The sequence below is a fragment of the Neophocaena asiaeorientalis genome, unplaced genomic scaffold, assembly GCF_003031525.2.
Source record: "Neophocaena asiaeorientalis asiaeorientalis breed wild unplaced genomic scaffold, Neophocaena_asiaeorientalis_V1.1 scaffold226, whole genome shotgun sequence".
In the NCBI taxonomy this organism is placed as follows: domain Eukaryota; kingdom Metazoa; phylum Chordata; class Mammalia; order Artiodactyla; family Phocoenidae; genus Neophocaena; species Neophocaena asiaeorientalis.
The window spans coordinates 4,519,118-4,537,151 of NW_020173037.1; the positions used below are offsets into that span (position 1 = coordinate 4,519,118).

Genomic DNA, 18,034 nt, shown 5'->3' on the forward strand with positions numbered 1-18,034 from the left:
GGAAGGAGGGGGGGTGGGCGTGTCTGTGCTCCAACCAAGCTCATCTTTAAAGGCAACACCGTGTCGTGGGCAGGAACCATCCTGAAGCTTTTCCAGCAGAGCTAGATTTCTCAGCACCCCGGCCTCCTCCCCACCCCCGTGTCCCCAACCAAAGAGCACTTTGGCCTGGGAGCCTGAAACCTGAAGAGGCTGAGTCCGGAGAGAACTGACCCCCCCACCCGGAGGCTGCCCCGCGTTGCCCAGGAGGCGGCTGTGGGAGCCCAGCTGCGAAGGCGGGCAGCTTGCTTCTCATCCTGGGAGCGATGGGGGCCCGTGAACGTCTAAGCAGGAAGGCGATGCGAAGAGATCCGGACGCCCTGCGTTGCCCCAGGCACAGCAGTTTAGAGGAGGGACCGCGGCTGGAGCCCGGGGTCCCGGGAGGGGGGTGGGCCGAACGGAGCCCCGCCCATCTCAGGTGTGCAGGAGCGGAAAGCGAAGGCGACGCCCGGTGTCTGGATGGGCAGCCGAGCGCCTGGCCCCGTGGACGCCGGGATTGGGGGCCGCGGGGGTCGGTTTTGCTGTGGGGATTGAAGTGTGGGACACCCAGCTGGACATGTCCCAGTGGGCCAGGGACTTCACTGCGGTGCCTGGGCTTGGAAGCGCGGCGCGAGCTGAGAGGCCCCAAGTCCTTCCCCGCTGTCACTCTGACCCAAGTCGAACACTGTCTCAAGACGAATGACCTTGTAGCTGCCGAACTAGCCTTGGGCTTCAGCTCTGCTTCTTCCAGAGCCCGTCTGTCACACAGCAGCCAGAGAGCTGCTCTAAGACCTCTTTTTTTTTTTTTTAATTTTATTTATTTAGTTTTGGCTGTGTTGGGTCTTCGTTGCTGCGCACGGGCTTTCTCTAGTTGCGGTGAGCGGGGCTACTCTTCGTTGCGGTGCGTGGGCTTCTCACTGCGGTGGCTTCTCTTGCTGCGGAGCACGGGCTCTAGGCGCGCGGCTTCAGTAGTTGTGGCTCGTGGGCTCTAAAGCACAGGCTCAGTAGTTGTGGCATATGGGCTTCAATAGTTGTGGCCTGCAGTCTTCAGTAGCTGTGGCTTGCGGCCTTCAGTACTTGTGGCTCGTGGGCTCTAGAGCACAGGCTCAGTAGTTGTGGCACGCAGGCTTCAGTAGTTGTGGCTCACAGGCTTCAGTACTTGTGGCTTGTGGGCTCTAGAGCACAGGTTCAGTAGTTGTGGCTCGTGGGCTTCAATAGTTGTGGCTCACGGGCTCTAGAGTGCAGACTCAGTAGTTGTATCGCAGGCTCAGTAGTTGTAGCTTGTGGGCTCTGGAGAGCAGGCTCAGTAGTTGTGGCGCACGGGCTTCGGTGCTCCACGGCATGTGGGATCTTCTTGGAACAGGGCTCGAACCCGTCTCCCCCGCACTGGCAGGTGGATTCTTAACCACTGCGTCACCAGGGGAACCCCTAAGACATAAGTCTTAACTCTCTAATACAGTCTGATCGGTCAAACTTCATATTTCCTTGTTGTAATTTGTGTTTATTTAATATAGATGAGGTCATGCATCTTTTCCTATATTCCTTCTTTGTTTGCAGTTTATTTTTCTGGGAACTGTTTCTTTAAGCTTTTTACCCATTTTTTGTTATTAGTTCGTCATTATCCATCCCTTCTAATTATTCTTTTCATTACACGTTAGGTTTGTACCGTATGTGCTGTTTTGTACGTATTGAACTGAATATTACAGCTTTTCATTTTATCGAAAACTCTCCATAAACATGTATGTACCTATTACAATATAATATTCTATTCCTGTGACTGTATCGTGATTTCCTTACCATTCCCTGGTAGATGAACATTTGGAGAATCTCTACTTTTTCACTAATGTAAGTAACAATACAAAACATTTCTGTGGACAAAACTTTACTTTCTGCATGTATGTCCTTAGGCCCCAGTAGCCAGATAAAAGGTCAGAGTAGGAATGCTTCTGAGTCACTTGACAGTCACAGCTTGTTTTCACTGAGCAGAATTGCACGTTTGTGCCCAGTGACTTGTTCCTCAGCTGGAGGTGTGTGGGGCATACCCAGTCAGGCCACATTCCTCCTCAGAGGCAGCACTGATCCGGCCATCACACATCCTCTCTCCTGCAAAAGACTGGACAGAAGTGCCAATGGCTTTCCTCTTGTTTCTCCATCCCTGGCATAAGTTGAGAACGTTCTGCTTCCTTCTTCTCCTTCCAGGGTGATAAGCATGGTTCGTTAGCTGCAGATCAGGGGTAGGTCATCTAAATATTTATTTATTTATATGTTTGGCTGCACTGGGTCTTTGTTGCGGCACACAGATCTTTAGTTGCAGCATACGAACTCTTAGTTGCAGCATGCATGCGGGGTCTAGTTCCCTGACCAGGGATCATACCCGGGACCCCTTCATCAGGAGCACTTAGTCTTAGCCACTGGACCACCAGGGATATCCAGGGGTAGGTCATCTAGATGACAGTTAGTAGCAGTGAAATTGATGCAGAAGAGGGGAGAATAAGCAAAGGAGATTTCTAATCTTAGTGTAGGTTCTTGACTGCCCTGTCCTGGGGGTACAGAGTGGGGAGTCCCCTCCCTGACTGGTGGCGGGCATCCCTGTACAGCCTCAGGCAGCTGGTATCAGGGAGCCCCGTCAGCGGATGCAGAGTCTGGATCCAGCTTCTCCTAAGGGTGGCGGCAGCCACTCAGCAGAGGGGAAGCAGTGTGCCTGAGGCTGCATTCGGACACCTGTGGGCAGCCTCCCACCTACAGCCCCTCGGCTCTAAGAGAGCAGCCCTTCTGTCAGTTCACCATGATGAACCAGGTCTGGATGTGGGTCTTCTTGTTATGAATAGTAGCGGTATTAATATTAGTCATAGTGATCGTTCATCTCCATCATGCACTGAGCAGCCTTGCATTCTCCTTTTCAGTCTCATCTGGACTCTACCAGGTTGATGCTATTCTTATCGCCACTTTGCAGAGTGGAAAACTTGAGATGTTGAGAACAAACTTGCCCCCGTTTTATATAAAATCCAAGATGACTCATCGTAAGTCTCTGATCCACAGTCACAACTGTCCAACTGTCTTCTGAGCCATCATTGGTCTACTTCCTTCTAATCCCTACTTGTGTGTTCACGTCAAGGCCAGGTTTATTTGAGGGTGGACTGAGGAGTGGCCCGGGGTGGAAGTGATGCGGGAGGAGGCCTTGACCACTGCCTAGTGTGGTTTGGTCCCCCAGGTGTGCCTGGGCGTCCCCACGCAGGGTGCCCGAAGCGTTTCCTTGGTCGTCAGCACACCGCGCAGGGGCGGGTGATGGGCGTCGCCCGCTCTCCCTGTGGCCAGCATCCTTTACCACCTCTGCTCCTGCTATCCTACAACTGGAAGCGCCCAGTTTTATTTTTCAATGGTGATGAAATACACATAACATACATTGCATCCATTTTTTAGTGCACGGTTCAGTGGCATGAAGGACATTCATGTTGTGCGGTCATCACCACCAGCATCTCCAGAACCCTTTTCATCTTGCAGAACTGACACTGTGTACCCGTTAGGTCTCCATCCTCCCTCCCACCAGCCCTTGGCAACCACCCTTCTACTGTCTGTCTCTGTGAATCTGATACTCCAAGTACCTCGTATGAGTGCAGTCATACAGTATTTGCCCTTTTGCGACTGGTTTATTTCTCTTAGCATATTGTCCTTAAAGTTCATCGATGTTGTAGCCTGTGTTAGAATTCCATTCCTTTTTATGGCTGAATAATGTGCCATTGCTTGCAGAGACCACATTTTATTTTTTTTATTCATCCATTGATGGACACTTGAGTTGTTTCCACTTTCTGCTTTTGTGAAGAATGCTCGTATGAACAGGGGTGTGCAAATATCTGTTAGAGAGTGTACACGTGCGTACTTTCAGTTGTTTGCGGTATGCACCCAGGGGTGGAATTGATGGGTCGCATGGTAATCCGATGTTGAATTTTTTGAGAATCACTCATTCTGGTCTCCGCAGTGGCTGCACCAGTTTACATTCCCACCAGCAGTGCACGAGGGTGCTAATTTCTCCACTTCCTCAACAACACTGTTTATTTTCTGGTTTTTTGCTTTGTTTGTTTGTTTGTTTCTATAACAGCCATCCTAATGGACGTGAACTGGTCCAATAAGTTTTTGCGAGAGAAAGTCTATGAGAATTTGTTGACAAATGGTTCTTCCTTTGCCGCTAATGAAGGTAAACCTCTTTCATGGAAACTTACCGGTTTAAATATGATTATTCAGTGCAGTTTTCTATGTGGAAATCACGTCTCCCCGAGGCTCTGTGGGTCCTTGCATGCTTTTGGATTGATTGAATTTTGATCCGTCACAAAAACCTCACCAGCCCTAAGTTTGTACGTGTCAAGCTCTGCCCTCATCTTTCAGCTATGAAGGTATTACAGATTGCAGGCTTTAACATGGCCACTTTTTAAATGATCTAGTTATTATTTCTCCTTTCTCTCCTTTTTCCTGATGTCAGCTTGCAAACACTCTACTGTTTGTAGCTCTTTTTTTTTATTTATTTATTTTGCGGTACGCGGGCTTCTCACTGCTGTGGCCTCTCCCGTTGCGGAGCACAGGTTCTGGACGCGTAGGTCCAGCGGCCATGGCTCACGGGCCCAGCCGCTCCGCGGCATGTGGGATCCTCCCGGACCGGGGCACGAACCCGCGTCCCCCGCATCAGCAGGCGGACTCTCAACCACTGCGCCACCAGGGAAGCCCATGTTTGTAGCTCTTTTTAAAGGGAGAAGCTAGTATAGATAAATAGTTAAGAGGACAGGAGGTGGGACCAGCCAGATTTGGATTCAAATCCAAGTCTATCTAGGAAAAGTTTTTACTTCTCCAAGACTCAGCTTTCTCATCTTTACTATGAACATTGGCTACTTTCATAGGCTTGTTTTAGGGCTTATAAATGCCTGTCAAGATGCCTGGGCAGGGTAGGCAGCCAGTACGTGGGGGCTGTCATCATCATCGTCATCGTCACTGTCACCACCATCACCACCACCATCGTCATCAAAGCAATAAACTCCATTATTTCTTAGAAGTTTTGCTTTGAAAAGAGGAATAAAGAAGAATATTTTAATAACCCAATAAAGCTAAAACATACTAGGAAATTTGACCTCCAAACACAGCAAGGAATGAGCTCTATGCCACCCCTTCCTCTATCCAAATTATGGATTAAAGAGTGTAGGGATCCAGTATGGAGGATCAATGAATATTAATAGATAGAAAAGTACATCTATAGAAACTACCAAGTACTACAAAACAAATGCTATCGTATTTGGAATACCGAGGAGGTGTGTTCTTACTTTAAACTCCCTGTTTTTTTTTACATTTTATTTTTGTGTTGTAATTAAATGGTCTTTTTAGGTCAGTTTGGGATTGACCCCAGGGGTGATAGAGAGGACCTTTCAGAGAGGCTTGAGACCCCATCAGAGACACTGTAGGTTTAACCCATTTGTTTGGTTCCAACTTATTAATATTAGCATTATTATTATTTTGTAAGCTTCCTAAGGCTTTTGAAAGTAATTAATTATTTGAATTCTACTTTCCCCAAGTGTAGGAAGGAAATACGTATCTAGAGAGTGAGGCAAACAATGCCTAATGGAACACGTAGAACCACAAGAAAAACAAAATTTAGTCTTTCCTGCTTTCTGGCAGGTTTCTTGTTCAATCTCTCTCACTGCTTGTCTAAGTGACGAATGTTTTCCAGCTGGCCAATTCTAAGACAGATTGGGTTTTCGGTTCCAGTTTCTCATTCAGGCTGGAATTTCCTGGGGCAGATTTTAGCTTTGCTTGAGAGATCACATCGAGTCCCTCAATTAGGTTCCTTTATGCCTTTATTCCCTCCGTCGTCTGACTCACATGTGGGTTCTTCTCATTAAAATTTAAAAAATCACTCACTAAGCAAGATAGCCTGTTACTTGCCCGTTTCTCAGAACAGCGGTAGGAATTCGGGTGAACACAGAACGCTAAAGCAAGATTCACATGGCAAGGTCATCCATGCAAACACTCCGTGGTGTGTCCAGAGCATCCTTCGTGGTCCTTGGTGACACCTGTGGGGTCCGTGCACTGAGCGCGTGCGTGGGAACAGGCTTGTTGCTCATAGCCTCAGCCCCGGATGGAGGGAGCCTGCTGGAGGCTGGGGCAGGCTGGGTGGAATGCCGGGCTCACAGCTTTAATTGGGCTTCTGGGAAAAACAGAAAAAGATGCGTGACCTCTGTGGCCATTGCTAGCAGGGAAAGTCACTTGCAAGGAGGATTATTTGAGTCCGCCTTGGTCTGTAAAACTTGACTGAGATTTCTTCTCCAGCATCGTATTCCACATAAAAGAAGTCTGTCTTGTATATACCCAACGGTCGTTGGTGTTAGGTATTTCCTGCCCCAAGCATCGCCATCCTGCGAGCCCCAGATGGTCCCTGGCAACTCCCTTCTCAGTAAACGTATTTGATGACCAGAGAGGAGGGTCCTGGGTTGCCTTCCTCAGGGCAGTGCGGCAGGGGTGCGCGTAGATGTCTGTGGAGGCCGCTCCCAAGTCCTCATCTGGGGAACGGGAACACAGACTTTCTACTTAAACGTCGATATTGGAGAGGGAATTTAAAGGAGTATGCTCACCTCAGATGCTTCTGGAAACTTTGTTCTGCTTTAACGTTTCTGACCTCATATCCCAGGAAATATCCATCTGCAAAGCATTTTGCGTTCTGTCTCCACCCTGCCCATCATAAGTGTGTGCGTATGTAAGTGTGCGTGTTGGGGGGTTGGGTAGAAAATGATAGGCAGAGGAAGCAGAAGGATAATGCTTTATGGAATGCTGGGCTCTGAAAACTTCCCAGAAGTTTGTATGCATCTGCGTGGTGTGCATGCATGTGGGTGGGTGTAAAATCACGTGTGTGGATACTGACGTACTGAACAATAGACACACACTGGCAACGCTGCCACAGAGAGGGAGTGTCCGTGGTGATCCTCCGAGGTGCCCCACCAGCTGGGAGTCTCAGATGCCGGGGACAGATGCCGTGCACCCACCAACCGGTGAGGCTGGGTCTCTTCCCCTTGGAGGAGGCAGTGCCTGTGGGCCCCTGAGGGTGCGTCCGTGGGAAGGTTGGCGCGTCGCCTTCACCCCAGCAGTGGGAGAGGCAGAATCCCCAGTATTTGGGGGTCAGAGTGGTCACACGTGTGTTTCCAGCCCTTCAGGTCCCCGGCTGGGAAGCTGATTGGTGGGCGCCCGATGGTCATGCCTTTCCTTCTCACAGCACATTTGAAAGACCTCCCTGGAGGATGGCCATGAGGCTGGGGGGTGGCTTATTTCGCACCTGACAAGATGAGGTTGGCCTCTAACTCAGAAAGCATCATTTAAAAAAATATATATATTTATTTATTTTTGGCTGTGTTGGGTCTTCGTTGCTGCGTGCAGGCTTTCTCTAGTTGCGGCCAGCAGGGGCTACTCTTGGTTGCGGTGTGCGGGCTTCTCATTGTGGTGGCTTCTCTTGTTGTGGAGCACGGGCTCTAGGCATGCGGGCTTCAGTAATTGTGGCACATGGGCTCAGTAGTTGTGGCTCGTGGGCTCAGTAGTTGTGGCTCACGGGCTCTAGAGTGCAGGCTTAGTAGTTGCGGCGCACAGGCTTAGTTGCTCCGCGGCATGTGGGATCTTCCCGGACCAGGGCTCGAACCCGTGTCCCCTGCATTGGCAGGCAGGTTCTCAACCACTGCGCCACCGGGGAAGCCCAGGAAGCGTCATTTTTAATATCTCCTCTGTGCCTAGAACTTTCACTGGGTACTAGATGCCTGGGATTTCACCAGAAGCCGCTGTGTTACTGGCTCAGGTTGGGATCCCAGTGGGTCACTCACTTACCTAGTAGTTCCTGTCTGTCCTCCCAGGACAGCAGTGCATGCGTGTACATGCACACATGCACACACACACATGCACGTAGAAACATCAAACAGAGAATATGTCACCATATGTTTCCACTGAAGGTACAAAAAGAGGAACTAGGAAATGTACGCCCGCCACGCGATTTGGGCTGAAGAGCTCAAGAAACGACAAGCACATGTAACCCTAAATCAGGTAGCTTTAAACCAGGAGTACAGACACTTCACTAAAGTTATCTCCTTGTATGATTTTTCTCATTTTAGGTAATAGGGCTGCTTTTCTACTTCAAATACCCAGTAGCTTCACACACAGACTCTCTAATACAGAGTTGGAAATTAGCACATGGAGACGAGACATTTTTAGTTCTTCTTTAGTGCTGGCAGGTGGTTTAGAAAGTCAAGGTTTTCTCGTGTTTGTGCATCACTGAGCCTGATGCTGGCATGATGCTGGCGTGGCCCAAGAGGTAGAGAATCCCCTCAGATTATTTAAAGCTGAAAGATTCAATCCAGTTTCCTAAGCCCCCTAAGTAGCGGCCCGGCCCCAGAACCACGATGTGGAGAAAGCGCTTCCGGATTCCCTGCCTCTGAGCTGTAAGGTTGGAGTCCTTCTCCCTTAGTTACAAGAAAAACAAAAGCTCAGGACACACGTTCTGAGCTGCTGATGTACGAGGACTAGCCCGCATCCCCGTTATCTGGCCCATCACCTCCCCAGCTTCAGCATGGCACCCGCCTCTCCCCACCTGGGCTTTTTCCTGCTGGCTCTGCCCATCTTTGCTCCTTCTTTTTCTTCAGCTGAGTTGTTGGGGAATTCCTTTCCCCAGCGTTAGGAGGACAACAGTCCATCTACTCGTGGTGTTGAGACCGAGATTTCATTCCAATCTGTCTAGAACTTTAAATCCTAAAATAGCTGAAGTTGAAAAGCATTGGATCTACCACAGTTCTTCTCCAAGTTCGGTGTGCATACAGATCACCCAGAGAGCTTGTTAAAATCCGGGTTCTGATCGAATAAATCAGGGTCAGAATCAAGCTCCCGGAAGGTGATGAGGGACAAGGGCCATTCTCCACCCAGACTGCAGGTCACAGCCACCTAGGGAGGCCTCATTCCTAGAGTTCCATGTTTAGGTGATTTAGGATGAGACCCGGGTTAAGATAAGGTGCCCGGTACACAGCCAGAGTTAAGAAACACTGGTGTAAGGGTTTAAACTTCATTTAATGGCTAAATACACAGAAGGGAAATTGAAGTCACTTCCAAACCATTGCCCTAACCTGTGGTGTGACCCTAGGAAAGTAATTTCCTTTTAGCCCCATCAAATTTCCAAAGGGAAAGATATTTATTGCTTTTTTCTTGCAATATATATAGGGCTATTTGAATGAAAGAATATTGTCCTGCTTAATTTTAGCCTGGTTATTTTCATTCTGACAGAGCCTTAACCTCATTCAAGCCCAGAATAGATCATCATCCATCTTATTTCTCTCTTTTGAGTCATAGGGCAAAATGGGCTTTACACCTTCTTTGCTCAGTTTAGCTTCTTCTAGACCAAGAAATCAAAATGGGGCAAGTTGCCCCCAAGGGAGTGAAAATTGGTTCTTGGCAGATGGGAAAATCTTAGATATTACGATAGTTTGTGGCCCTCCAGAGCTCAGGCCTACCTGACAAAATCCTATTTCTTTGTATTTAATTTAAAATTTTTTATTTAATTAAAACTTTCTCCTTAGGAGATGATAATGGAAAAAGGTTGAGAAACCCTGTTCTAGACAAAGACAATCCAAACCAAGCTTGTATGTCCTTCCTGAGATGGATATCCTGAGCTCTGCCTGGGGAAGGTTTGTGGTAGCTTTTCTGAGAGGTGAAATTTGGGCTTAACAACAATGAATTCCAGGAGGAAACTTCAAAAGCATTTTTTTCTCTTCTCAGTAAACTAATATTCTCTCGATGAAAAATCTGAGTTCCAGAAGCATCTAGTTATGAGCTCTCTTGCCGATGGAACATTCTGGAATGTGACCTGGTGGTCAGACACTCCTGGGTGTCAGTCCTGGCTCTCTCCTTCCCTCCTGGCTTGCATCAGGTTCTTGTACCTCTCTAAGCTTCATTTGCATGCGTACAATGGAAATAAAACTTACCGGATGGAGTTGTTATTCAGATGAAACGTGAATTGGGTGTAATGGATGTAGAACAGTATCTGGTACGTAAAAAGTGCTCCATTAGTGGTGGGAGAAGTAGTGGTTATTAATGTCTAACTATCCATCTATACATCTACCTACCTACCTATCAATCAGCCACCTACCTGTTACCATCATCATCTAAGTGAAATATCTGTGGGCACAAAGCAATCTCCTGAAACAGACTGTGTCCTCACCACACTGGAGCGACTCCACATAACTCCTTCACAGATCAGCCTTTCTTTTTTTATTTTATTTTTATTTTTGCTGTGTTGGGTCTTCGTTTCTGTGCGAGGGCTTTCTCTAGTTGCGGTGAGCGGGGGCCCCTCTTCATCGCGGTACGCGGGCCTCTCACTGTCGCGACCTCTCTTGTTGCGGAGCACAGGCTCCAGACGCGCAGGCTCGGTAGTTGTGGCTCACGGGCCTAGTTGCTCCGCGGTATGTGGGATCCTCCCAGACCAGGGCTCGAACCCGCGTCCCCTGCATTGGCAGGCAGATTCTCAACCACTGCGCCACCAGGGGAGCCCTCAGATCAGCCTTTCTGAGCTAATGGGATTAACGGATATACACTACTATATATAAAGTAGACAAAGAACAAGGACCGACTGTAGAGCACAAGGAGCTATACTCAGTATCTTGTAATAACCTGTGATGGAAAAGAACCTGAAAAAGAATACATATATACCTATGTATAACTGAATCACTTTGCTCTACACCTGAAACATTGTAAGTCAACCATAATTTAGTTAAAAAGAAAGTAGGAGGCGAGCGCTCCCCTCTCCCCGGGTGCCCGAGGATGGCTAAGCCTGGGGGGATGCATTTATGCAACAGCTCTTTCTGCAGTGCTGACAGCGGTTAGACTAAGTGGCCTGGAGAAGCAAGCACGTATTCGTGCAAGCGAAGTTGATCCTAGATCCCGTTAGCCGAAGTGGCCTATGATTTCTTCCTGCTGTTGCGAAATAGAGAAACAGAGTTGGATTTACTTTAGCCAAAGTAAATACAACAACCAAAAAAAAAAAGATTAAGGTTTTAAAAAGAAAGAAAGAGGGCTTCCCTGGTGGCGCAGTGGTTGAGAGTCCGCCTGCCGATGCAGGGGACACCGGTTCGTGCCCCGGTCCGGGAAGATCCCACATGCCGTGGAGCGGCTAAGCCCGTGAGCCATGGCCACTGGGCCTGCACGTCCGGAGCCTGTGCTCCGCAACGGGAGAGGCCACAACAGGGAAAGGCCCGCGTACCGCAAAAAAAAAAAAAAAACCAAGAAAGAAAAATGCATATAGACCAGGGAAATAATACTTTTTATATAAGAAGAGAATTGTAGTCTTTTGTGACCTCAAAACCAGCCCTCTCCGAAAGCTCTTGTTCCGCTCTCATATCTACTGTTTATTCCACTTGGCAAGCACTGTTGTTTAGAAACTTGCTCTCGGTGAACGCTGTTATTATTGTTTGGCATACGAGCCCCTCAAAGCACTGTGACGTGGAAAAGAAAGCCAAGCTAAGCTGGGCTTGCCGCAAGTCTGTTATTGTCTCAGAGAATCACGTTCAAAAATGCATTCGGGCTTGTGTAAATGCAGAACTCGGGTGAGTGTGATAAAAGCCTTACCCACAAGTTCCCAGGACACTTTTATTTATTTATTTATTTTTAATTAATTTATTTATTTGTGGCTGCACTGGGTCTTCGTTGCGGTGCGCGGGCTTCCCATTGTGGTGGCTTCTCTTGTTGCGGAGCACGGGCTCTAGGCGCACGGGCTTCAGTAGTTGCGGCTCGTGGGCTCAGTAGTTGTGACACGTGGACGTGTTGGGATTGCAGCCAGCTTCGGCTCTTCCCGGTTCCTGGCCCAGTTTGTCTAGAATCATTGGGATGTTACATGCGGGCTCAAGAACAGGAGTGTGCCCTAAGGGGTTTACATTCCTGCAATGCCCAGGTAAGCAGGGGGCCCTGGGACCACACACACTGGAGGAGAAGGAGGGTCAGGGAAGGCCTCTCAGCGGAAGGGCCGTCTCCCCTGAGACCTGCGGGATGAACTGCCCTGCGACAGGGACTGCAGGAGCCAGGACCCTGGAGGGAGGCAGTGGTGGAAGGTGGAGGATAATGGACCAGTCACCCAGGGCCTTGGAAGCAGCGCTAAGGGGTTCAGACGTTATCTGGAGGCTAGTTTTATGCAGGGAGTGACCTGGGTGGTCTTGCACAAAGGATTAAGGTATTCCTGTCGAGGGATGCTCTGTGAGGCTGGCCCAGCCATCCAGGCAGGGGCTGGACCCCGAGTCCACTCAGCAGGTGTCGCGTGGCCTGGGTCTTCTCCACCCTACCGGCCCAGCCTGCGTGCCACACACGTTATTCTTGGTCATAGTCAAGGTGTACGTTGTCACATTGTCGTTTCTACTAAAGAAGATGCTCAGACCTCTTCTATGCTTTCGGATTTATGATGTTACCTGTTCAAGACTCTTTGGGGCGAGTCACAGGCGAGCCCCTGGGCTGCCAGGACTTTGGGACTGAGCTGCTGTATTCTGATTATTATATGGCAGATTTTCTGGCCACAGAACTAGCAGCTGGCAAATTCCTGCGGCAGAGAGCAAACAGCGTAGCATCCTGGTAATATTAAAAACCCAGCACGCTTACCAAAGAACTTTCTTCGGCTCTGAGAGGAGAGGAGTGACATGGCTGAAGCTTCCAGTAGATACACGTGAGAACAGAAAAGATGTAAGGTGGCTTCTCCCTGGTGGTGTTTGCTGTCTGGATGGCAGGACAGCAGTAAGCACCTTAACCAGCTTCAAAATAATGGCAAAGCTGTGGTCAGTAGGTGCAAATGGTTTTTGTACAAATTGACCATTGATGGTGGGTGTAGAGTGAAATTATCCGAGAGGAGTTCAGGGAAGGCCCTCTGGCCAGAAGGAAGCCTAGTGATTGGCCGAGAGGGGAAGCAAGGCGTTCCAGGCGGAGGTCAGGAGAAGCACCCCCCATAGCAAGGAGCTAGAAAGCTTTTGCTGAGCCACAGGGCCTGGCTGAAACAGTGGCGTTTGACTGAGCCAGGAGGATGCTGTTGAGGATGGGGTGTGGGGGTACTCAGGTCCTCCACGCTGAGCCACCTGGAATTCAAGGTAGAATCCGCAGAATACATTCATTCCTGTGTGACACAGTCCTAATTAGTTTTCCCTCTAACTGCTCACCAGACACAGCTACTTGGTTCCTCCCTCCCTCCCTCCTTCCCTTCTTTCCTTCCTTCCTTCCTTCCTTCCTACCTTTCCTCCTTCCCTCTTGATTCTTATCGTTATAATTTGGTAATGTTTTCCTTAATAATCCTAATTTGATTCCTTAAAAACCCGATTTCCTAGCAAGCGAGGGGTAGCAGTTTCACCTCCCCTGTTTTATCATTTTATCCCTGCTTCTCTCCTGCTGGCAGCTTTATGTCTGGGTGACTCTGCTCTTCCTGGAGGGACTGTGCAGAGAGAGCTTAGAGCCCGGGTCCTGTGGGCAGTCGACTGACCCGACAGCAAGGATGCTGCTGACCGGGGACAGCCTGTTCTTGACACCGCAATAATGTATTTGTGTTGGTACGGCACTTCCCTGGCTCTCTTTCCTCGTTTGAAAAACTGGGATACAAACATCTGTGTATCTACATGCAGGAATTTAGTAGGATCTGAAAAAAAGTCTCCACGCATTTAAAAAAGGATGAGACATATAGCTATTTAAATAACCATGTTGAGAGTGATTACCATCGTTGGAGGTTTGGGGGCAGCTATTTTAGAAAGGACTCAAAATGGCGATTGTAATTTACCCACTGTTTGAAATTTTTGAATGATCGGAATATCGTACATGAAAGGATTTCAGGAACTCAGAAGTTTTCTGGTTTTCCTCCATATGTCCCTATATGGGCCTAAATGGAACATCTAAAGGAGAGCCTTCTTCTGTTTCCAGATCGCGGAGGGAATGGCGTACATTGAGAGGAAGAACTACATCCACAGGGACCTACGAGCCGCTAACGTCCTGGTCTCCGAGGCCCTCATGTGCAAAATCGCAGATTTTGGCCTTGCTCGAGTGATTGAGGATAACGAGTACACAGCCAGGGAAGGTACGTTCCTGGAACGACCCTTAGGTGTTTGGTAATTGGACCGGGGCACGAACCGGCCTCCCCTGCATCGGCAGGCGGACTCCCAACCACTGCGCCACCAGGGAAGCCCGTTTTTGCCTGTTTTTAACAAAGTAATTACAATAGGCATCATTAGAAAAAGAATTCACTCGGTACAATATTCAAAATGTACCATAGTTGCTGTTTGCGGTTTATTCTAATAATTGTTTTGAAAAATTACTCTCTTGATTAGCTCTGCAAGGTACTTGTATAAAATTTACAAATGCTGTCGTTTGTATTTCGATTAAGCAAGGCAAAACAAAATGAGATTTGACAGGATCATGATTCTTTGTTCATGTTACTTGTTAGAGCTTTTCACCAGAACAGTGAAGTATACTTTCCTTAACTATCGAGAAAATATTTGTAACAATAAGTCTATACTCTATATTCTGGCCTTTTAACTACAAATTAAACCATGGAAATTATCACACACACAGAAGTAAATATAACACTACAACAATACACTCCTTTATTTTCCCACCTTCCATATTATATATGTAAACCGAAAAACGCACAGAGTAAATCGTCGAGCTCCTGGCCTGTCATTCTGGGCCCAGCCCTGTCTGGGGCTGCACTGACCTTTCCTGTTGCAGATTCTTCTCTGTTGCTTATGATCTGAGGATTCTGATGGTCTCACTCGTGAAAGTTGAGTGGGTTTTTTTGCAGTGCTTTCTCTCTTCTGAAAGAGCCAGGCACTTTCTTGACATTCCTAAGAATTGTTAAACAAGGATTATTTGAACTACATGTGTGTTATTTCTGGAAGGTACCCACAGAATTTATAGAGGTGACAAACAAATTGAAACTTGATTGATTCGATTTGTCTAGCATCTCCTGCATTCGTCATACTTACGGTAGTTCTCCTGCCTCGAGTTTGTATTCTCTTCGGTGGATTATAATTTATCCTTGGCCTTAATTATCTTCAGCAAAGTGGCAGGTCAAGGAAAATAGTCTGAGGAGAAGTAGCTAAAAGCGCTATTCTAAGTGCTTTCCATACATCATCTCATTTATCTTTGCAATAACCCTGTGTGATAAGTAGTACTATTGTTTCCACCTTATAGATGAGAAAAAAGGAGAGGTTCAGAAGCTTCTGAGGACCCACAGTAAGTGCTAGAGCCAGGACTCAGAGCCAGGACTCCAACCCAGGAGATGTGGCCTCAAAGTGCATGAGTCAGAATTTATTACATCGGTTTTGTAGAATTTGACAGGCCTAGGGTCTCACAGAAATAACCATTCTCACGAGAAACAGGTGGCCTAATGCAGAGAGCTCGGGTCCTAGAACGAAACAGTAGGTCACCTCAGGGCAAAAGTAAGGATATTTACCCTCACTGGTATTTCCTCTGTGCCAAGCATGCAGACCCACCCACTTAACCCTGACGGCAACAGGGGAGGTTCTGCTGTTTACTCATTTCATGGACGGAAGTGCCAAGAAAATGCAGAAACAGTAAGTGTCTTGCCGGGGTCATACCTGGCTGGAAACAGCAGAACCGGGAGTCAAGCCCCTGCAAGCCCTGCTGGACCCCAGGCTCCACCCAGCCACGCCCCATGCATAGGCCCCGCCCCTGGCCCCGCCCCAACCACAGCCCCGCCCTTCCTGGCCCTGCCCTGTGCGCTAGGTCTGGACGTCACAGAAAAGTCTAAAGCAAAGACATAGTGAAGGCAAATGTATTTTAAAAATTCTATAGTAGTTGGTGGAAAGCCCTTGCCTTTCCAGGGTGCAGAAGTGCCCGAGTCCCCTGCTTCCCTTGAGGTGACCCTGCGAGCTCCCCGGGGCCAGGCTTGCCTCCCAATGTGACCCGGCGGCTAAGTCGACCTGAGCCTCACCAGCTTCTCGTGAGAAACCTAGTTTCATCGTCGTCTCACTCTGGGCAGATCATCAACCTACGCAATTCCTAGAAGAGTAGTAGTGTTTGGTCCCGTCAAACGAAAGCTTGGAGTAGCATCTAAAATCCCCGTTGGTACAGGCTTCAAGAGATTTATCCACAAGAATATACACATCGAGATACGTATATTCCGTCTAAACATGCTCTGGGGCATTAGAGAAAATGTGAACACGAAGGATACACGCTCTAGAAGGCTGATGTGTTGGGACAGGTGTACAGGCTAAGAATAGATGCCTTTCCATTCGGTGTCATGTTCTCATGTTTCAAGTGTGCTAGTTGTGATTTCGCTAAGACGATACACAAGAAACTTTGCTTCTTAAGAGGGGAATGCCCGCGAGGGAAACAGAGGGAGGCAAACATTCTTAGTATGACATTTTGTACCATCTCTATTTTCTACTGTGTGTATGTGTTAACCTGTTCAAAATAATTCATTAACATTTTCCCCGCAAAGGAAAGTGTGAGGGTCACACGCCCATGACTCTTTTGTTTCAGCTCAGAGACCCAAGTAAAACACCTGTGTCTTCTGCTCTAGGTGCTAAGTTCCCCATTAAGTGGACAGCTCCGGAAGCAATCAACTTTGGATGTTTCACTATTAAGTCTGACGTGTGGTCCTTTGGAATTCTCCTGTACGAAATCGTCACCTATGGGAAAATTCCCTACCCAGGTATCAGTTACTTACCTATTTCCATTCACTTGGTATATATGAGAAAAAAGCCAAGTGGCACGAGTCATAAAAAGATAAACTTATATCCAAAAGTAAAGTAAGCCCACGGTGCTAGAACTTTATTTTGACTGTCGTTACTGGAAGGTGTCCTAAGATATGCTTAGAAACTTCTCTGCCATCTTGCCTGATTGAGTGCATATTCTTTTGCTTCGCTAATCAATTCCACCCCTTGCTGCCTAGAACGTGCCTGGCACCATCACAAGGATGCATTAGAGGATTAGACACAGGTGCCCCTCCCAAGATAAGGCTTTTACAATTCTTTCTCGGTCAGTTTTGAAACAGAAGTTCACACAAGGGACTTCGGAGTCTCTGCCTCGTCAGGAAATAACCACCTCTGTGTGGGAGTGAAAGATTCTTCAGATCTTTGACTTACTGGACGTGGGGACATCGTTCAGTATTTCCGGATTCCTAACCTCCTCGGAGCCAGATTCTCCCAGCTCTCCCTTTTTCCAGGATCCATGCTGGAATGTGCAAGAAGAGGGATTTTTCCCCAAGCTGTCACATTCTTGTTAATGTTTGGCTTTTAACAAAATTAATGGATACGGCCAATTTTAAATTAAATCTTTAATGTTTAAGTCATTCCCTCGTTCAAAAAATATCTGAGGGAGCCCAGGCACTCACGAGGTGCCCGGATGGAGCAGTCCCAGCGTTTGCCCTTGAGAGCTAATACTTGAGGAGGGAGAGACCGATAACAATCACTAATAATAATCACTGGTAATAGGGCCAGTGCGTAGGATGGGAGGGGCGCCATGGAGGGGGCACGGTGGTGTAGGGATCGGGGGATGGGGCAGGGCTGCAGGTTCTAAACAGTGATCCCAGCAGCAGCAGGGAACTCGGGGACTTGACAGAAGGGCCTGGGTGGCCCACGGGGTCCCGATCAGGGGCTGGAGGCACGGAGCTGGGCGGGAGCGGATGCGAGCCTCAGGGGCCACGCCGGGGCTTCGGCCCCGACTCCAGGAGACCGGAAGCTTTGGGACAGAGCAGTCGCACGGTCTTTGCACTCCTCGTCACCCTCACTGCCCTTCGGGGTTGAGCCGTAGAGAAGCTGGGGCCCGGGGGGCCAGCCGGAGGGGAAGGCCTTCAGTGGTGCCTGCGCAGTGGGCTGACTGTACCGTGAAACCCCGCTGGTGCCCACATTTCATATTCTGACGGCCGCTCTGTTCTAGACACTGAAGTTCGTGAATAGCACCCCTGCAAAATGGGGACAGTATTTCCTGATCAGCCCGGATATCTGACATTATATATCTATAATCTATAACCTATAGAGAAAGA

General features: G+C 48.3%; 1 protein-coding gene across 9 annotated transcripts in view; it reads left to right on the forward strand.

The window, feature by feature from the left end:
- The window catches only part of LYN (LYN proto-oncogene, Src family tyrosine kinase), an 82,805-nt gene that overhangs the window by 56,571 nt on the left and 8,200 nt on the right, over positions 1–18,034 (forward strand). For 8 of the 9 annotated variants that reach the window (XM_024742675.1, XM_024742678.1, XM_024742673.1 and 5 more), the window contains 2 exons: positions 13,948–14,101; positions 16,571–16,702. In XM_024742675.1, the coding sequence (XP_024598443.1) occupies positions 13,948–14,101; positions 16,571–16,702 (286 nt within the window). Of the gene's footprint in view, positions 1–13,947; positions 14,102–16,570; positions 16,703–17,033; positions 17,274–18,034 lie in introns of those variants that run through there. The other variant, XM_024742680.1, reaches the window with a different exon arrangement.